At 39.5% G+C, this 22,608-nt stretch overlaps 1 protein-coding gene across 10 annotated transcripts in view; it reads right to left on the bottom strand.

The window, feature by feature from the left end:
- Positions 1-22,608, bottom strand: part of LOC125452379 (serine/threonine-protein kinase MRCK alpha-like) — a 565,420-nt gene that overhangs the window by 58,755 nt on the left and 484,057 nt on the right. For 7 of the 10 annotated variants that reach the window (XM_048530678.2, XM_048530679.2, XM_059645157.1 and 4 more), the window contains 2 exons: positions 21,894-21,970; positions 8,951-8,989 (listed from right to left, as the gene is read on the bottom strand). In XM_048530678.2, coding sequence (XP_048386635.1) covers positions 8,951-8,989; positions 21,894-21,970 — 116 coding nt within the window. The remainder of the gene's footprint in view (positions 1-8,950; positions 8,990-21,893; positions 21,971-22,608) is intronic. The other 3 variants (XM_048530674.2, XM_048530675.2, XM_048530681.2) reach the window with 1 other exon arrangement.

The raw sequence follows: 22,608 nt of genomic DNA, 5'->3' as shown, positions 1-22,608 counted from the left end.
GCATGCTGATAACATAAATTTCTAAAAGAAAAGCCTAAACTTAAAACCGATCTAATGCAAAAATACAAGAATGATCTAACTTTAAAATAGCTGATCTCCTTTTCACCCATTTCATTTTTAAAAGCATCTTCTTCACGCTCAAAGTGAGGCAGATTGCCCATTTCTGCCTTACCATTTTTCCACAGGGATATTCCCCACTTACTGCCTCTCCCAAATGGTCAAATCAAGATTGGAAAGTTACTGTGTGGAGAGATCACAGGGGCAAACCCAAGGACTCACGTCTTACAGGGTGCAAGCACATCCAGACAGTGAGTCTAGAAAGTGTCACCAACACACAGTATTGAAAGATTTAAAAATCTTGTTTAATGTTGAAGCTTTGAAATAGAGTGAAGAATTCGACAGAATTAATTTTGTAACCCAATGTTAATCCTAATTATAAATTGCACAAAATATAAACTATACATATGCATTTAAGGAATCTGCAGTAGGCAGTGTGCTCACATCTTTTTTTCTGCAAAATGTTTCTTCGCACAAATTGAACAACTCTTTACTTGTCCAAAAGAAATGTCAAAGTTGCAGTATTCCTTTGCCTTGCAACTTTTTGTACTGCAGTATAATAAAGTTAGCTGTTTATCATCAGAACCTATGGCAATATAGTCTATTCCTCTTAGCACAGTTACTTGGTTTAGAAAAGGTGACAGAAGGCTTTCCATTTGAACTGCTACAGTCTGTGTGAATGAGTTCCCACATTGTGGTTAGGCAGGAGATTCCACAAATCTGAGCCAGGAACAATAAAGGAGCAATGTACATCTGAATTAGGAATGCATTTCACTCTCAGCAAAGAATGCTTGCTGTCCCATTTTTATTCTAATATTAATTTGAGCTACAAGACATTGTGAGCTTTGTTCAAATAAATGATGACTGAATTAACAGGAATAGACCATAACCTGACTAAAGAGATGGAACATGTGTTTTGCAAATGGCTGCATCAATTGCTATAAATCAGAAAGACAAGCACTAATCTGAAGGACACCATGTGATGCAATTTCCGTTTCTTCTATCAAAATCTTCAGACAAAAATAATTTTCACATCTCCTCTGAAGGTACTGAGTCTTGCTGGGATACAGTTTCTAAGGCATCAATGATTAGGTGACTTCACTCCCAAATGGTTGCTCTTCCAGACAGCATCAGAAGTTCGTCTAACTTGGAATGGCAGCAATCTGACAATCACATACTTTTGCCAGATATTTAAATTCCTGTCAGTATCTTAACTGTTACTTTTTGAAAAGAAAAATAATAATTATTACAGTAATTCATCACCAGTTAAAATATTGATTTTTCACTAGCTAGACTGACTTTGCACAGAAGTAGAAACAAGCTAGTAGACGTTTAAAGGAATACTGCAGCTTCTGTCTTGGGGTAAATGTTGACATTTTGTTGACCAATTTGACATCCTCCATCCCACTTCCCATTCAAGTACTGTATGTATTCATTCAACTTTGCTGTACCAAACCAAGCCCCGTCGTTTAATTCATAATTCACAGATCACCGCAAAGATCTCAACAGCACAATCGCCATTTTGTAAACAGAAGCCATAGTTGACAACAAGAATTGAACAGCAAAATAGAAACACTTAGACAAAAAAACGTGAAACACCTGGTTGCCCCCAAAAACAGACAAGAACATTAATCTTAGGATGAGTCATGTTAAATTGAACAATATGTTTACTAATGTTGAATGTTTCATAAAAATGTGAGCTTCATGGCCTGAAATGAATAATGCAAAATTTGGCTGCTAAAATATGACTGCATTTATATCCGTGCAAGATCAAAGCTCAAACCTGTTCAAGACACAGGCTCTGTAGTTCAATTACTGTTCAATGAGGAAAAATTGTTTTTTGGGATTTGTAAGTTTTTGATACTACATTACTTCAAAGGCAGGGGCCATTGTTGCTCTGATTGCAGTGACATGGGGTTCGCAATATCTGTGTCATGGATGCTTTGATTCAATGCATCACCGACGCTCCGAGGCACAGGGTCAAGGGTGCCGTCATGCACGGAGTCATTGCACGCTGCACCCACAATACAATAGAATTCACCATTAAAATCATAAGCGATTTGCAATCGAGGGTCATAAAGAAAACTACTACGGCATAAGGCACAAGCTGGTTATGGTAAGTTGGGAAACACCGTGAAGGGATGATGGTGGATTGGCAACGGTAAACACTGACAGATTGCATGGATGAACTGCAACAATTGTTCATTTCTGTCTGGCACAAAACTAAAACGGGAAAGGTGGCCTGACCAGGCTAACAAGGGAAGTTAGGGATTTGGAAATGGTGTATAAATTGACCAAAAAAAGAAATCAGCAGATCTGACAATCAGTTTAAATTTCAACAAAGGAGAACAATGAGATTGGTTTAAGACTGGACAAGTAGAGTATGAGAGTAAACTTGTGGGCAACACACAAAACAGTTGCAAAAGTTTCTATACGTATGTAAACAGAGTGGATGTTGGGATGTTTTCATTGGTAGGAGAGATTAAAACCCAAGGGCACAGCCTTACAGTAAAGGGAAGACTTTTTAGAAAGGAGATAAGGAAAAGTTCCTTCAGCCAAAGAGTGGTGAATCTATGGCATTCACTGCCACAGAAGGCTGTGGAGGCCAGATCATTGAGTATATTTAAGACAGGAAGGTTCTTGATTATCAAGGGGTTCAAGGGTTACAGGGAGAAAGTAGGAGAATGGGGCTGAAAAACTTATCAGCCATGATTGGATGGTGGAGCAGACTCAATGGGCTGAATGGCCTAATTTCTGCTCCTATGTCTTATGGTCTTAAAAAAGATCAGTGAGGGCAAATGTACGATTCTTACAGTCAAGAATAATAAAGAGATGGTTTATCAAATAAAAACACGTTTTGGCTTTGTCTTAAATAAAGGAGGACACAAATAACAACACAAAAATTTTGAGGAGCACACAGTCGAGCGAGAGGGAGCAACCTAAGGAAACCAGTATTACTAAGTGTTGGATTAGGTGATGAAATTAAAGACTGGTAATTTTTCAGGGACCAATAAGCTATATCCCAGAGTACTTAAAGAAGTGGTCCTAGAAATACTGGAAGCATTGGTGGTTATCTTACAAGGTTCAATTAACTCTGGAACAGTTCCTACAGACTAAAGGGTCACTAATGCAACCAGCTAATGCAACCCCATTAATTTAGAAAGGAGGTCAAGAGGAAACTGGGAGTTATACCCAATTAGCCTGACATCGGTATGTGAGGAAAATGCTAGGGTCCATCATAAAAAATTTCATTGCTGAGAACGTTGAAAACAGTAACAGGACCAGAAAGAGTCAGCATGGATTTACATAAAGGAAGTCACACCTGACAAATCTACCGGAATTTTTAAGGATGTAATGAGTAGAGATGATAATGAATGGTAGGTCCCTAAGTAGTACTGAGAAACAAAAAGACATTGTTGCATATATTCATAGGTCCCTGAAAGTGTCAGCACAGGTAGTCAGGAATGCACAATAGGATGCTTGCCTTCATGAGCTGGGATACAGAGTTATTGGATAAGGAAGTCTTGTTGCAACTTTAAAGACCATTCGTTAGGCCACAGTTGGAATACTGTGTGCAGTTCTGTTCATTACACTATTTTAAGGATGTAATTGCACTGGAGAAGGTGCACAAGTGACTCACCAGGATGTTGCCTGAGATGGAAAGTCCCAGTCATGAGGAGAAACTGGGTTGTTTTCCTGGAGCAGAGGAAGCTAAAGTGAGATCTGATTGAGGTGCACAAAATTATGAGAGACATTGATAGGGTAGACCCTGGGAATCTTATCTCCAAGGCAGCTATGTATGGAACATGCTGCCTGGGAGGGTGGTGGAGCCAAGTACTTTTGCAACATTCAAGAAACATCTGGACAAGAACTTAAAATGCTAAGGCACAGTGGATCCTCTGTAGACAAATGAGATTAGTATATTTGAACAAAAACAAAGTTGCAGGAAAAGCTCAGCAGGTCTGGCAGCACCTGTGAAGGAGAAAACAGAGTTAATGTTTCAGGTCCGGTGACTCTTCCTCAGAACTGAGGAAGGGTCACTGGAACCGAAACATCAACTCTGTTTTCACCTTCACAGGTGCTGCCAGACCTGAAGGGCTTTTCCAGCAACTTTGTTTTTGTTCCTGATTTACAACATCCGCAGTTCTTTTGGTTTTTATTTAGTATAGTTTGACGTTTGTTGGTCAGCATAGATATGGTGCACTTGCAGGGCCTGTTTCTATTGCTATATGTCTTTATGACTCTTGAAAGAAAGACACACTAACTGGGGTCAGTACATTTATTAAACTAACCATTAGAAGTCTCTTTGATAATGTTAACTGAGTTAAGATTTCCCAAAGAATTGTTAGTATCAGCTGTGATGTCTCAATCAGCGATCAGAAATGGGTGAGAGAAGCCCGTGGTACTGTCAATTTTCAAGGACTCAACTGGAATCCCTTGAATTTAACATTAATTTTATTTTTTTTTCAGTATTTTCTTAGTTATAGCAAATATTATTGGAGTTGGGGCTGAGTAGGATGGGATGGTGATGCGGCCATGGATAAAACTTTCAGGATTACTTCCAAAGTTGGTAATGTTACGGTTAGAAAATTGCTGAATTAAAATGAATGAGGGAGACTGCATGCTCACTAAAATAAAAGCAGACATTGCTGGAAACATAGACGGCTTAACATTTCATTCATGGAAAGAAAAGGTGCAATCGAACATCATTGGTCTTCATTTGGAATATCCTCTTGAAATAGTTCATGCATTTTTAACACCTATTTCACCAATGCAGGATTTAGTTCTATTTTGAAAACTAACTAGTCTAGGAGTGATAGGTCTTACGGAAAATGAAAACGGACCAATTGAATAACTGGGTAAGATGATGGCTGATGGAATCTAACACGGGAAGTGTGAAATTATCCACTGTGGCAGGAAGAATTGAAAAAATATTCTGCTTTTCGATGATTTGTGACAAATAATTGTAGGGATTCAGAAATGATTTGGCTTTCCTTGTTAGCAGATCACAGAAAGTGAACATGCAAGTAAATAATTAGGAAGGCAAATGGCATGTAAACCTTAATGGTGAAGTAGGGAGTTTGAGTCTAAAACTGACAAAGTGTTGCTACAAATACACAGGGCTCTGGTCAAAGCATATCTAGAGCACTGAGCACGGCTTTGGGAATTTTTACTCAGGGAATTATACCATTGCTGCAAAGAAGATGCATCAATGATTGATCCTTGGGATGAGATAGTTGTCCTGGAAGTGTGTGGAATTGGCATGTATTTGAGGCTACAAGAATGAGAGGTCATCTTGTTGAAATGTAAAATTCTGAGAGGCTTTGACTAGGTAGATGCTGAATGTTATTTCTGCTGCATGGAGTCTAGAACTGGAGGCAATATCTGAACACAAACAGTCAGCCAATCAGGACTGAGATAAGGTTTCAGGCATTGAGAGAATTATAAGACGGGAGATCAGGTGGAAAGTAGAGGTGATGTAGAAATTCAGGCATCATCTTATTAAAGAGCAGAGCAGGCTCAACAGTATAGTATTCTTTATTTTGTACTGTCTCTCTATGCTCTTTGTACCAAACTGTATCACCTCATACTTCTCTGCACTGTGGAAGTGTCTTTTTGAAATTCTCAACTGTCCTCTTTGTCAGTAACAATTCTCCCAGGTTTTAGCAAGAGCAAGATCATTCACATATAATTGGCAAAAGCAAGTGTCCGAATGCCAACCCTGGTGAACTTTACTATCTTCCTGAAAAATACCGATTAATCATTAGTCTCAGTTTCCTATTCTTCAGCTAATTTTGAATTCATATTGCTATTGTCCCTGTCATTCCGTGCCCTAGAACTTTCCTCACAAATCTGTTGTGTCCCACAGTATCAAATGCCTTTTGGAAATCCGTGTAAACTGCAACAGTAGCCCTCCTTCAATTGTCTTTGTTACCTCTTCAAAAAGTTCCAGCAAGATGGCTAAACATGATTTTCCATGCTGATTCTTCTAATCAATTACATTTTTCCATGTGACTATTACTTCTCTACTGAATAATTGTTTCTGGAAGTTTCCCCACTGACAAAATTAAACTGACTGGTCTGTAATCGTTGGGCTAATCATTAAAAATCTTTGTCGACAGGAGTGTATCAGTGATAATGGGAACTGCAGATGCTGGAGAATCCGAGACAACAAAGTGTGGAGCTGAATGAACACAGTAGGCCAAGCAGCATCTTCGGAGCACAAAAGCTGACGCCCCCCTTTTCTGATGAAGGGTCTAGGCCCGAAACGTCAGCTTTTGTGCTCCTAAAATGCTGCTTGACCTGCTGTGTTCATCCAGCTCCACACTTTGTTGTCTCTCTACAGGAGTATAGCTTTGCAAATCTCCACCACTCACCCCTGAATCCATGTCAAATTTCTACTATCCATCCCTGAATCCATGTATAAATCTCCACCATCCACCCACGAATCCAGGTAAGATTGAAAGATACTTGCCAATGCTTCTGCAATTTCTTTTCCAAGTTTATGTCCTTCAATATCCTTGGATGCATCGTATCTGGTCCTGGTGTCTTATCAACTTTAACAGCTTATCTAAAACCTCCTCATTAATTTTAAATCCTTCTAGTGACTGAGATACCTTCTCTGTAAAGACAGCTGTAAAGTTTCAATTTGACACCCCAGCCATGCCCCTTGCCTCATGGGTAAATTGTCTTTTTGACCCTATACTTAACCATTATCTTTCTTTTGATGTACATACAGATTTGAGTTCGAGATTACTTTTATATTAGCCGCCCGTCTTTTTTTTAATAATCCCTCTTTGCTGCTTCTACTTGCTTTATCACCCTCCTTCTGAGTTCTGCTTGGTCCTCACCTATACCTACTACCTAACTACTAATACAAGCACACTTTTTCCTTTCAACTTAATTTCTACTTCCGTTGTCATTCAAAGAGCTCTGGGTTTGTTGTTCTTGTGTTGCCTTTTGGGGGAAGACACCTTGACTGTACCAAAACAATCTCCTCTTCGAAGGTAGCTCTTGTGGAGCTACAATTTCTGTCCCCAGCCTTTGGTTCCAGTCTATCAGACTCAGTTCTGGTCTTCTCCCATTGAAGTCTCGTCTCTGCTAGTTGACTATTCTTATCCTGGTCGAACAATGTCATTCTTCTACGATTATTCTGAACCTTTTGATACAAAGATCACTGCTCCCTCTATGTTTTCCTCCAAAGGTCAATTCATTCTCAAGAAATAAGTCTAGCAGTGCCTTGTTTCTTGTTGGGCTGGACACATACTGCTGTAGAAAATTCTCTTGAACACAATCAATGAATTAGCGAGTTTTGAGAAGATTTGTAGCTCAGGTTGAGGTTCTGGATGTGAGTTTGCTTGCTGAACTGGAAGGTTCGTTTTCAGACGTTTCGTCACCATTCTAGAATGGTGACAAAACGTCTGAAAACGAACCTTCCAGCTCAGCGAGCAAACTCACATCCACAATCAATGAATGCAAGTCTCTCACTGCATCTTTCATCACCACTATCCCAGTTGATATACTGGTTATTTAAGCATGCCATAACAGCAAATTTGAGGTGTTTACATCTCCCTGTAAGTGAACAGTCTATTCACTTCAAATGTTGTTTTGTCCCCACACAAGCCTCGTGCCACTGTACTTCATCTAAACCAAGTAACATTTTTTTTCTGCCTCACTATTTAACTAGCCCCCCTCTTAAATGCATCTAGGCTATTTCCATTGATCACTGCATTCAGTAATGAGTTCCAGATTCTAACCACAAGTTGGTATAGATGTTTCTCCTGAATTTCTTTTAGATTGATTATTGACTACCTTACATTTTAAGAAACCGCTACCCTCTGCCCATCGACCATAATAAACTCATTAGTAACTCCAAAGACAACTTCCTTTGTCTGGCGACTTTCCTGACAGTTACAACCTCACATTTCTGGTATCGAACACGTAAGTTTTGTTTCAAAAGTTCCCAACTACCTCTATATCCTTTATAAAGAATGTATCTGTACTAAAAACAGCAAGGCGCAAATCCTAAAAGTGAAACGAGATTGGCCCAGCAGATTGCAGGTTCTGGCAAGTCTTGGTTCTCCATCCAGTAACATGTGCTATCGCCTAGGCAAAGGTTTGTATAGCAAAAAACCGGATCTGGTTTTAAGCTTGTGTTTAATAGAATGGTTTATGGTTCCCAATTTATCCAACATTGGTTTCTGATAAGTAATTGAATTTTAATTATTTGGTCATAGGCTGTACACTGTCTGATGACAAATACGCCTGCAATTGATCTTAACCCAGTTCTATCCTGAGTCTTTAAATTCCATTTCATTTATAAATCAATTTTTTTGATGACACTTGACTTTGGGCATATTTCCAGCAATTTCTGTTTTTACTTTAAATCAAATATATGAAATGAAAATCAAGTAAGATCAATGTGACCACAATCCCAAGAGATTAGGTGAGGTATGAGTATACATTGTGATCAGAATCCCATTACAAAGTCCTAATATATTTTACCTTTCCAAAAAAGATTGGTTTTAATTACATTTACTCATTGTGAAATCTCACTGAGATTCACTGTTAAATGATTTGTGTTAAAATATTGATTGTCAAGAATTGAATAAAAAGGTAAACCTTTCATTCAAGGTTCATACAATTGAAAGGATTTAACAACGTGACCACTATGGCTTCCTGACTGTAGTAATGCAGCATAAGCAATTAAGAATGAAAAGATGCAACGTGCATTCTATGGAGAAAAAGAGAAAGAATTCAGGCAGATAAAGGACAGTGGACATATAGCTGCAGCATAGACAATAAGCATTTGTTTTGGCAGCAGTGCACACACATACAAATATGCTTGTCTGCTATTAAACACACACGCAGTAAAACAAAGACAGAATCTTACACGTCTGCCTTTACTAGCTGGAACACAGGCACGAGAATGCTTCAACAAAGAAAGGAAACACAAGTTAACGACTAATAAATTAATGATTACTATCTGGATGCTGCCTTACCTCATGTCTTCCCATCCTAAACATGTAAAGCTATCAATAGCCCTTAAGACACAATGGAAGAAAATCCTTTACAAGAAGAAACATCCCACAGCCCAAATCAAACTCTTCCATATGATGGATCCCCTCTATCATTACCAAAGACCTTTCTTTTAGATTCATTCCCAGGATGTAGACACCATGAGCAAGGAAGGCATTTCTTGCTTATTCTTAGCTTGTGAGAGAAAATGGTGCTAACCCAGTCAGTTGCTGGCTCTTTCACAGCACAGTTAAGAGGCAGTAACAGTGGTGTGGAGACTGCAGCTGGTAAGGAACACATTTCCTTGTTTTGGATATTAGCGACCTAGTGGTGTTTGTTTGTCAATTCAAAAGCTTCATGGTCACTTTGTCCAATAATGGTTTCTCTTTTTTTAAAAATAGCTTTACTCACATTCTGAAAGCTGTCATAGTGGGATTTGGCAGGAGGCAATAAAAAGACGGGCCTTATTCTGAGACTATGGGACAGGGAGGCAACTAAAATCTGAAGTGAGAGCAAAATGCCTTCTAACTGGCACCATCTGCTGGATTTGGATAAAATTCACTGTTACCTTGTTTTGTTTATTTGCATGATACGTGCGTCGCTGGCTACACCAGCATTAATTGCCCAAAGTGGATGGCTATGGGTTCTGTGTCATATGTAAGCCAGGCCAAGTAAGATAGCAGATTTGATTCCCTTAAGAGCATTAATGAACCAAATTGATTTTCACAATAACTGACAGTGGTCACCATCAATGCTGCCTTTTATTCCACAATTTAATTATATTCAAGTTTCACAACCTCCAACACTAACATTCAAACCCCTGTCCCCAGAATATTAACCAGGGAACAGCAGTTAAGTGACTTTACCATTAAGCTACCAACACAGTTTTGATTTGTACAGTGAGGACATACTTATCTCATAATCACTTATCAGTTCATATAAAATAGAACACTTAAAAAATGTGAAACATAGTTCTGACCGCCTTCTAAAAGTGTTCCTCAATCAAAATGAATGGAAGGAGACTGCGGTCTGTAAAATATTGGTCAGCAGTAATAATCACATGACAATCCGACACCCAATAATAATCACAGGCCAATCCGACACCCAATAATAATCACAGGCCAATCCGACACCCAATAATAATCACAGGCCAATCCGACACCCAATAATAATCACAGGCCAATCCGACACCCAATAATAATCACAGGCCAATCCGACACCCAATAATAATCACAGGCCAATCCGACACCCAATAATAATCACAGGCCAATCCGACACCCAATAACAATCACAGGCCAATCCGACACCCAATAACAATCACAGGCCAATCCGACACCCAATAATAATCACAGGCCAATCCGACACCCAATAATAATCACAGGCCAATCCGACACCCAATAATAATCACAGGCCAATCCGACACCCAATAATAATCACAGGCCAATCCGACACCCAATAATAATCACAGGCCAATCCGACACCCAATAATAATCACAGGCCAATCCGACACCCAATAATAATCACAGGCCAATCCGACACCCAATAACAATCACATGACAATCCGACATCTAATAATAATCACAGGCCAATCCGACACCCAATAACAATCACATGACAATCCGACATCTAATAATAATCACAGGCCAATCCGATATCTAATAATAATCACAGGCCAATCCGATATCTAATAATAATCACAGGGCAATCTGACATTTAATAATAATCCTGGGCCGAGCAAACATCTTTGTTTGTGATAATGATTTGGAGGAAGGTATAGATGGTCTGATTAGCAAGTTTGCAGATGACACGAAGATTGGTGGAGTAGCAGGTAGTGAAGGGGACTGTCAAAGATTACAGCAGAATATAGATAGATTGGAGATTTGGGCAGATAAATGGCAGATGGAGTTCAATCCAGGCAAATGAGAGGTGATGCATTTTGGAAGATCTAATTCAGGAGCAAACTATACAGTATATGGAAAAGTCCTAGTGAAAACTGATGTACAGAGAGATCTGGGTGTTCAGGTCCACTGTTCCCTGAAGGTGGCAATGCAGGTCAATAGGGCGGTCAAGAAGGCATATGGCATGCTTTCCTTCATCGGACGGGGTATTGAGTACAAGAGTTGGCAGGTCATGTTACAGTTGTATAAGACTTTGGTTCAGCCACATTTAGAGTACTGCGTACAGTTCTGGTCGCCACATTACCAATAGGATATGGATGCTTTGGAGAGGGTGCACAGGAGGTTGACCAGGATTGAAGGCGCTAGATTAGGATTATTTTCATTAGAAAGATGGAGTTTGAGGGGAGGCCTGATTGAGGTCTACAAAATCATGAGGGGTATAGACAAGATGAATAGCAAGAAGCTTTTTCCCCAGAGTGGGGGACTCAGTTACTCAGGGTCATGAGTTCAAAGTGAGAGCAGGAAAGTTTAAGGGAGATATGCATGGAAAGTTCTTTACACAGAGGGTGGTGGGTGCCTGGAACGCGCTGCTAGCGGAGGTGGTAGATGCAGACATGTTAGCGTCTTTTAAGATGTATCTGGACAGGTACATGGATGGGCAGGGAGCAAAGGGAGACAGACCCTTAGAAAATAGATGACAGGTTTAGACGGAGGATCTCGATCGGCGCAGGCTTGGAGGGCCGAAGGGCCGGTTCCTGTGCTGTAATTTTCTTTGTTCTTCAATAATCACAGGCTAATCTGCCATCCAATAATAAACACAGGCCAATTCAACATTTAATAGTAACCACAGGTCAATTCACCATTTAATATGACCACTGACCACATCCGAAGACCACTGACTGCTCCAAACATCCAAAAGCAACCACTGATTGTTCAGATATCCAACAACCACCATGGCTACTCAAGACATCCAATTACCATCACTGATGCTTAAAACATCCAATAACCATCGCCGATTGCTCAAAACTTCTGAAGACCACCATTGACCATTTAAGCATGTGAGAATAACCTCAAACAAAGTGATGTACCTAATAATAACTGGAGCATCATTTAAAGATATATTAACCACAGGCTGATGTCCCAGACACTCCTTAATAGATTGGTGTTAAAAAAAATGGTTAAAAGAACAAGGAGCGTAGTAAGAAGTTTCAGTAGTAGAGTCAGAATAGTAAAATGGGCAGGCAGCTAATGTGGCACATTTCACTATGAAGAATAAAGTGGATTATCTAGATTAAACAGTACGATTATTAAAGGGGATGCAAGAACAGAGCAGGGAGGCGCATCTTAAGTCTTTGTAGGTAGTAGGATAGGTGGAGGTTGTTTGAAAAGGCAGTCAGGATATTTGGTTTTCTAAGCTTTACAAATAGAAGGCTGGCTTAATAAAGTGAGCGGGTTCTGTTGATCTTTTATAAAATATGTTAAATCCCAGCTAATAAAGTGACCAAGATAAAATGTGAGGCTGGATGAACACAGCAGGCCAAGCAGCATCTCAGGAGCACAAAAGCTGACGTCTCGGGCCTAAACCCTTCATCAGATGAAGGGTCTCTGATGAAACGTCAGCTTTTGTGCTCCTGAGATGCTGCTTGGCCTGCTGTGTTCATCCAGCCTCACATTTTATCTTGGAATTCTCCAGCATCTGCAGTTCCCATTATCTCTAATAAAGTGACCAATTCCAGGTATGGCATTAAAAGGATGACGGCAATGCTTTTTCAGAATGGTACCATGGATAATGGACATCAGTTACCTGTAGAGGCAAGAAAAGTTGGGGCTGTTTTACATGGATCAGAGAAGTTGAAGGGAGATTTGACACGTTTCAAATCATACATGCAAAAATATTGTTCTTGGCTGATATATTTCAGAATATAACTTCTAATAATTACAGAATTAATTACTGTGAAACATATAAGCAATGCTAAAGTACATGCAATTCAAAGAAGCCTGTAATCAACCACAGCATAAAAACTATTGTGCAAGGTCAGAGTTAATGGTGAAAAACTTGAACTATAAATTATCTTATCACCAAGCTTGTAATGGAACTCGTATGTGTGCAGAGAAGGCACTCACATCCGGTTGAAATATACATAATTCCTATGGGTTGCAATATTATGTTAAAGGTAAAATAATTAGTCAGTATTACCGTTTGAATCATTCCTAGTATACCATGTCATTGTGGTGACAGGATGTAAGGTTAGAACATTTTCTTATTTGTGTGTTTGCTGGCACTTACGGAGTTCAGTTTAGGTTTTGTGACAGAAAAGTAACTGGAAGATTCATTCCGACCTATAGCTAGTGGATAAAGAATCTGCAGTTTTCATAAAGTTTTGAGGTAGAAAACATTTAGGTAGAATAATTAGCTTAGGAAGAACTGCACAGAAGCCATGGGAGCAGACTGGGAATTAAAAACATCAGGACAAGGAGCTGAAGTGTTCACTGTTGTAAGTTCTGTTAAAAAAAAGTGTAGAATTGCTCAACTAAAAGATAATGGAAGCAATTTGTAATGTGTACCTCTCAGATACCCAGACACTAGTCACTCAAACATTCCATAACAACTACAGACCAGTGACTCATATCCCACAACGGCCTCAGGCTACACAATCTAACATTCAGTAATCACTGCTAGCAGAAAAATGACATAATTATCTCTGGCCAGCCTCTCAACCCATCGCTCAATAAATGCAGGTCACCAAAACATCCAACAATAACGGCATTATAAAATCCTATTAGCAAATAACTGTAGGCCAGTAACACAAACACTTGATATTGTGAAGAAACGACAATCTATTACCAATCACAGCTCCAATATGTTTTTCAGAACAAATCAGTTCCTGTGTCAGTGTGACAGAACAGACAGAACCTTTATCCCTTTGCAGACACCTTATGCACTCGAATTCCCTTAAAACAAAGACCAGATGCTTTGCTAGTTGCATGCTACACCTGCATGCCAACTTTCATGAGTTATCAGAAATTAGAATTCTGGTCACAGCAAGCAATTAGAAAGGCAAATAATGTATTACCTTCATCACAAGGGGATTTGAATCCACAAGTAAAGATATTTTGCTGCAACTGTATAAAACATTGGTGAGACCGTACCTGAAATATTGTGTACAGTTTTTGTCTCCTTGTTAGAGAGCCTTGTGATTGAATATACTAGCTGTAGAGAGACTGAAACAGAGGTTTAGTTAATCCAGAATAATCCTTGGATAGTGGGATCATTTTGAGGAGGACTTTTTTATTTGTTCATAGGATATGGGCATTATTGGATATGTTGGTGTTTTTGTCCATCCCTACGCTGAGCAGCCTTCTTTTACCACTGCAATCCTTGAGATGTAGGTATGTATACGGCCACAGTGCTGTTAGGAAAGGGGTTCAAGGTTTTTGACCCAGCAGTGAAGGAATGGCAATATAATTCCAAATCAAGATGGTGAGTGGGTTGGAGAAAACTTACAGATGGTGCTGTTTCCATGCATCTGCTGCGTCTGTCCTTTTTGAAGGTAGAGATCACAGACTTCGAAGGGGCTGTCAGAAAAGCCTGGATAAGTTATTGCAGTGCAGCTTGAATATGGCACTTTTTGTTAATTCATTTATGGGATGTGGGTGTCACTGGCTGGGCTGACACTTATTGTTCAACTCATGCTACCCTTGAAAAGATGGCTGTGTGCTGTCTTCTTCAATCATTGGTGTTCATGTGCTGTAGATAGATACTGATATGCTCAGAGTTCCTGAATTTTGACCCAGTAACACTAAAGTAACAGTGATCTATTTCCAAGTCAGGACGGTGACTGGCTTGTAGGTAAACTTGCATATGGTAGAGTACTCATGAATATGTTGCCCATGTCCTTCTAGATAGTCATGGTCATGGGTTTTGAAGGCGCTGCTTAAGGAACGTTCGTGAATTTCTGCAATGCATTTTGTTTTATTCACTCAGAGGATGAAGTCGTCTCTGGCTAGGCCAGCATTTATTACCCAGAGGTAACTACATTGTTGTGGCTCTGGAGTCACATAAAGGCCACAGCAGGTAAGGATGACAGATTTCCTTCTCCAGTGGACATTAGTGAATCAATGTATTTTTCTGACAATCAATAATGGGTATTGCTGGACCCTTAATTCCAGATTCTTTATTGAATCCAAACTCTACCACCTGCCATTGTGGGATTTGAACCATACTCTTCAGAATATTAGTCGAGTTTCTGGATTAACAATCCAGTGATAATATGACTAGGCCACTGCTTCCCTGTCTCATCTTGCAGATGATACACACTGCTGCCACTGAGTGCCTGTTGTCAATGAAGTGGATGCTTGTGGATGTGGCACCAATTAAGTAGGCTGCTTTCAGTCCACAAGTAAATATGTCTTCTTGCAACTGTATACAGCCTTGGTGAAACCATACCTGAAATACTGTGTACATCTTCTTGCTGGAGTTCCTTGTCATATAATATACTAGCAATCCAGGGAGAACAACAGAAGTTTAATTAATTAATTCAAATTTCTTGAATGTTGTTGGAGCTTCACTCAATCAGGTAAGTGAGAAGTACTCCCATCACACTCCTCATTTGTGGCTTGTAGATGGCAGATATGCTTTGGAAAATTACTCAACTCTGATTTGCTCTTACAGCTGTTATACGTATATGGCAAGTCCGGTTCAGTTTCTAGTCCAGTCCAGTCAAGTGGCATCCTGCACGCACCCAGACATGTGGAGAGTAATCCAACTTACTCCTGACTTCTCTTGTAAATGGTGATAGGTATTACAGAGGTAGGATGTAAGTTACACACTGCAGAATTCCTAGCTTCTGACCTGCTCTTGTAGCCAGAGTATTTACATGGCTAATCCAATTCAGTTTCTAGTCCATGGTAAACCCTGCTAACAGTCATTGCCTGGCACGTATATGGCTCAAATATTACTTGTCACTTATCAGCCCAAAGCTGGATATTGTTTAGGTCTTGCTGCATATGTGCACAGATTGCTTCAGTATCTGAGGAGTTGTGAAATGTGTTGGACATCATGCAATCATTGGTGAACATCCCCACTTCTGACATCATGATAGAAAAAAGGTCATTGATGAAGCAGCTGAAGATAGTCAGCCTTAGACATCAACCTGAGGAATTCCTGCAATGACATCTATGGACTAAGATATCTGATTTTCAACAACAACTAACTTTCTTTGTGGTAGGTACGACTACAACTAGTGGAGAGATTTTCCAGTGATTCCCAATGACTTTAGTCATGGTGGGCCTCCTGGATGCCACACTCAGTTAAACATAGCCTTGATGTCAAAGGCTGCTACTCTCACCCCTGGGATTCAGCTCTTTTGTCTATGTTATAACCAAGGTTATAATGAGGTCAGGTGCTGCTTGGTGATACTTTCCATCACTTTACTGATGATAAAGAGTAGACTGATGGTGTGGTAATTAGCTGAGTTGGCTTTATCCTGTTTTTTGTGTACAGAACACATCTCAGCAATTTTACGCATCATTGAGTAAATGCTAGCGTTGTAGCTGTACTGAACAGCTCAGTTCAGATGTGGCAGGTTCTGGAGCATGTTTTCAGGACTAGTGCCGAATGTTGTCAAGGTCCAGAACCTTACCAGTAAGTCGTGCCTTAAGTCATTTCTTGATATCACATGGATTGAATTTAATTGGCTGAAGACTGGCATCTCTGACGCTTAGAACCTCATTCACTTGGTACTTCTGGGTAAAGCTTTTTGCAAATGTCTTATATTTTGCATTGATGTACCATACTCCCCTCTCATTGAAGATAGGGACCTTCATGGAGTCTCCTTCTTGAGTGAGTTGACAGTCTAATACCATTCTTGACTCGATGTGGCAGGACACTACAGTTTAGATCTGATCCATTGGTTGTGGAATTGATTTGTTCTATTACTTGCTACTTATGCTGTTTGGCACACAAGTATTATTTTTGGTAGCTTCATCAAATTTGCCCCTTGTTTTTATGTTTGCCTGACACCAGTCCTGGAATGCCCTCCTGCACTCTTCATTGAATAAGTGTTTATTCCTGCACGATGGCAATAGTCGAGTGGGGTACATGGCAGACTTTGAGGATGTACGTTGTGTTGAGTACAATTCTCCTGATAGTTATGGACCAGAAAACTTCAAAGATGCCCATTTTTGAATCTTTAAGTACATCCCATAGAGTAATGTGACAATACTACAAAATATTTCAAAACGTTTCTCAACACAAAGACTTCATCTCCACAAGGACGGTGCGGTGGTCACTCTTATTGATGCTCTCATGGACAGATGCATCTGCGGCAGGCTGACTTGTGAAGATGTGGACAAGCATGTTTTTTTTCCTTTTATTGGTTCTCTTACCATCTGGTACAGACCCAGTTCTAAGAGTGATGTGCTCCAGGGCTCAACCAGGTACTTTGCCAAACAACACACTGAAAATTATTTAGTTGATTCTTCATCTCAGAATGCTGAAAACATGCATCCAAGCTGTAGCCCCTGCCCAGAAGTGCAGGGTATAATATTTAACTAGTCTTTAATTTAATTTGAATGGTATCAACATAAAAACATAAGGGATAGGACAGGAACCGATGACACGGCCAGTACAGTACGCTATCTCAACCAATTAAATGATTTTTACTGTCCTAGGATTGTGCTGTTCTCTCAATTCCACAGATATAGGAGACAACCACTGCTACTACGTTTTCAAGTCCCTGCTGATTCTTCTGTACTTAATTGAGATCACCCTCTCATACACCAGAGTAAACAGACCGAATTTCGTCAGCCTCTGATTACAAGCTAACCCTCTCATCCCGATGACAATCTAGTGAAGCTTCCTTGTACCTACTCCAATATTCCTTAAACATAGAGATGAAAACAGTAGTCCAGGTGTGGGATTACCAAAGACCTATATAATTGTAGTAAGTCTGTTTAATTCTTGTACTCCAATCCCCTTGCAATAATGGTAAATGTGCCATTTGCATTCTTCATTGATTGCTATACCTGAATGCAACTTTGTGCATTACTTGTACAAACACAGCCATGTCTCCCTGAACATCAACAGTATAAGTTTTACTCCTTTTTCAAAAACAGCTTTTCCCTTTTTCAACTGAATTGAATAAACTCACACGTTCCCACATCATACACCATCACTTTACCTGATGAAGGGGCAACACTGAAAGCTTGTGATTTCAAATAAACCTGTTGGGCTATAACCTGGTGTTGTCCGATTCTACTAATTAGTCTGCCAGCTTAAAATTACTCTGTTTATGCCTACTGTTTGCTTCATGTGTGTTAATCTATCTTGAATCAATGTTCAAATATCACTCCCAACTCCCGCACGGCTGATCTGCATTCAACAACAACTGCATTCTCCTCACCAACAATGCCTCTTTGTTATGCTGAGTTTTGGGAGATATTCTCAAAAATACAGAGTCGAGTTTAAAGTTGACTGGCATAAGAGACGATACTAACTGGAAACACTACAAGTATGTAGTATAGGCTGTTGGCTGATCAAGTCATTGTCCCGACTCTTCCCCTTAATATTTAAAACCCTAATTTATTCACCTATAATGTGACTTTTCCTTTATTCAGTTAAATCAGACACATTACCATAGAGATTATAGTATCCCAAGATCAAGGATCAATACATCATGGTTATACGAGGGAATCATTTAAAAAGGACAGTTATCCAAGGAAAATATATATACTGCAGAAAAACACAATTCTGCAAATGCAATAGGTTTAAAATAAAAGCTGAAATACTTAGCAGATCATACAGCATCTGCAAACAAAGGAGGAATTAGCTTTACAGGTCAATTACCCTTTATTTGAATTCTGTTCATTTGCTCATTAGTACTACCACTGTAATTCAAAACAAGTTTAGTTATTCTATCAACATAGCATCTATTAAAAACAATAGACTACAAAAGACAAAGCTCAAACACTACAGGATGGTCTCACACACAGGATCTTAGAAACAAAATACAGTCAATTTCACTTGGGTTAAAATTTATTTCTAATATTACGTTGTTTCTAAGATTATTTGCTTATGATATTCTTATTAGCTTAACCTTCTTCCATTGTGCTTGCTTCGGGGAAGACTGGATGGAACACAGAATCAGAGAATGGTTACTGCACAGGAGGCTGTTCAGCCTGATGTGCCTATTCTGGCCCTCTGAAGGAGCAATTCACTCAGAGTTACTTCTGTGCATTTTCTTATCCTCCTGAAAAAGTTCCCTTTTCAGATAATGATCCAATTTCTTTTTCAAAGCTTGCACTGAATGATTCTCATGAAATTTTTCAGTATTCTCTGTAATGTCTTCACATTTGTTCTAAAGAGTGTGCCCAGAACCAGGTGCAATACTCCAGTTGACAGTAAACTAGTGTTTTAAACAGATTTAACATGTCTGGAATGATCTGCTGCTAATCTGGTTTGACCTTTGCACTGGTCCTCCAGATTGCTGTTGCTGCTTGAAAACTAATTAAGTTCATTTTTAGCTATAAATTTTAAGTACCAGGTCAGTAATTACTACAGGTAGATTTGTTCCATCTGATTTGCCATGTTTTGTAAATATGACGTAAGAAAAGGCTGTTGACATTACCTGTCTAGCTTTAGTACATGTGCAAGTAATGATGTATCAATGCAAATGTTACTCTTGAATCTGTACTTGATAGGGAAACCATTTCCAAGTTTTACTGTCTGCAATACTTTTTTCTCTTATTTCACAGAATAGTGGCCACTATTTTTAGAAAACTGTTCTTGGAATGCGGCTGGATTTATTGCTCATCCCTTGTTGCTTTAGCTTTCTTACATTTATCAAGAACAAGGTTAATAGGTATGAATTATAGAACATAGAACATTACAGCACACTACAGGCCCTTCGGCCCTCATGTTGTGCCGACCTGTCATACCGATCTCAAGCCCATCTATGCTACACTATTCCATGCACGTCCATATGCTTCTCCAATGACGACCTAAATGTACCTAAAGTTGGCGAATCTACTACCGTTGCAGGCAACGCGTTCCATTCCCTTACCACTCTCTGAGTAAAGAAACTACCTCTGATATCTGTCCTATATCTTTCACCCCTCAATTTAAAGCTATGCCCCCTCGTGCTCACTGTCACCATCCTAGGAAAACGGCTCTCCCTATCCACCCTAACTAACCCTCTGATTATTTTATATATGTCTCAATTAAGTCACCTCTCAAGTCACCGCTCACTGGTCTAAAATTGGATTATTATGATTTGAGCATGGCAAATAATGATGATTTCGCTGTCTGAAACCATTCCCCTCTTCTGTCACAAGCCCCTTCTTCTCTCTAATGAAAACAGCCTCAAGTCCCTCAGCCTTTCCTCGTAAGACCTTCCCTCCATACCAGGCAACATCCTAGTAAATCTCTTCTGCACCCTTTCCAAAGCTTCCACATCCTTCTTATAACGCGGTGACCAGAACTGTATGCAATACTCCAAGTGTGGCCGCACCAGAGTTTTGTTCAGCTTCACCATAACCTCTTGGTTCCGGAACTCGATCCCTCTATTAATAAAAGCTAAAACACTGTATGCCTTCTTAACAGCCCTGTCGACCTGGGTGGCAACTTTCAAGGATCTGTGTACATGGACACCGAGATCTCTCTGCTCATCTACACTACCAAGAATCTTACCATTAGCCCAGTACTTAGCCTTCCGGTTACTCCTACCAAAGTGCATCACCTGACACTTGTCCGCATTAAACTCCATTTGCCACCTCTCAGCCCAGCTCTGCAGCTTATCTATGTCACTCTGCAACCTACAACATCCTTCGTCACTATCCACAACTCCACCGACCTTAGTGTTGTCTACAAATTTACTAACCCATCCTTCTACGCCCTCATCCAGGTCATTTATAAAAATGACAAACAGAAGTGGACCCAACACCGACCCTTGTGGTACACCACTAGTAACTGGTCTCCAGGATGAACATTTCCCATCAACTACCACCCTCTGTCTTCTTTCAGCAAGCCAATTTCCAATCCTAACTGCTATGTCTCCCACAATTCCTTTCCTCCGCATTTTGTACAATAGCCTACTGTGGGGAACCTTATCGAACGCCTTGCTGAAATCCATATACACCACATCAACCGGTTTACTCTCATCTACCTGTTTGGTCACCTTCTCAAAGAACTCAATACCTACACTTCATATAACCGTGCTGACTATCCCTAATCAATTTATTCTTTTCTAGACGATTATAAATCCTATCTCTTATAACCTTTTCCAACACTTTACCAACAACTGAGGTAAGGCTCACTGGTTTAGAATTGGATTATTATGATTTGAGCATGGCAAATAATGATGATTTTGCTGTCTGAAACCATTCCCCTCTTCTGTCACAAGCCCCTTTATGATACCCAAAGGTTCAGCTGTGAGATGAGCTGCAGTCCTGTACATGCTGGTGTTTCCACTTCAAAGACATACTTTTAAGTTGGGAAGTATAGATTTGCTGATGAACATTTATGGACTTCTGTGAATTGACTGTATTTTCCAGACAAGGATTTTTTTTATGGGCCTGAACCAATGAATTCACCACTACAAAGGGCTCATTGGTTGAAAGCTTCTGAACTTACATCATTCCAAAAGTCAATCAATGAAGAAGAAGAAGAAGAAGACAGAGAATCCTATCCCAATAGTGAAACAGAAGCATTATACAGTGTGGAGAGGGGAAAGAAATTAGATTAAAAATGATCAATTAATATTTTAGAGCTAACTTATTAACAATGTCACTCATTCATTCAGCTACTCAGCAAGAACAATTAACCTAGTAAAGTATCAAAACATCAAAAAGGGAGTTTTCAGACAGTGGAAAACAGAATTGTACGCAAACATAGTAAGTGATTATATAATTTATTTTACTCACTTCAAATTGATCCAGAGGAGAGGCAGGTGTATTCAAAAATGCCAAGAAAGAATTCTGTGAGTCTTGGTGCTTTACACCTAGAAAAACAGCAGCAAATTCTTTTAAACTCAAGGAAATATTTATCCTGCACTTTTTCTGGAGGACCAGTCTGCCTGAACAAGGGGGAGTGAGCACCGTAACATGTTTGAGGTGTATTTTTTTTAAATGAGATAACTCTACATGTAAACATAAATTACTGCAAAATATCATTCCTCCACAAGAAAACAAAACTTTAAAATGCTCATAAACAATAATTAAGTCTAACTGTAACATTTTAATATTGAATAGACCCTTCTTCCATTCTGAGAAGGGGTGACGGATGACTGTTTCCGCAAATCCAGGATCACTGCCCATTAGACTCAGATCTTTATCAAAAAGATTGTCATAAAACTTATATAATCTGAAATACGCACCTGTCACAGATTTGCTACCCAAGGGAAAAACTTGAGGATTAAAATGCAATATTACAAAGTAAATAATAGGGTCCAATTCATGAATATAGCTGAAGAGCCACGTTGTCACATAAATTATATGAATCATTGTGATTACTTGAAATTTGTTTGGCCTGCTGAGTGCAATACAAATACTTTGATAAAATGTCTCTCTTCAGGGATATTGAAGCTCCACTTCCCAAAATATGTCATTTTCACAAACAAAAATATTTGAATGTACAAAT

The sequence above is a fragment of the Stegostoma tigrinum genome, chromosome 4 (genome assembly GCF_030684315.1).
Source record: "Stegostoma tigrinum isolate sSteTig4 chromosome 4, sSteTig4.hap1, whole genome shotgun sequence".
NCBI lineage: Eukaryota > Metazoa > Chordata > Chondrichthyes > Orectolobiformes > Stegostomatidae > Stegostoma > Stegostoma tigrinum.
Note: the sequence above shows the minus strand (reverse complement) of the source record. Positions and strands in the feature narration are given on the sequence as shown.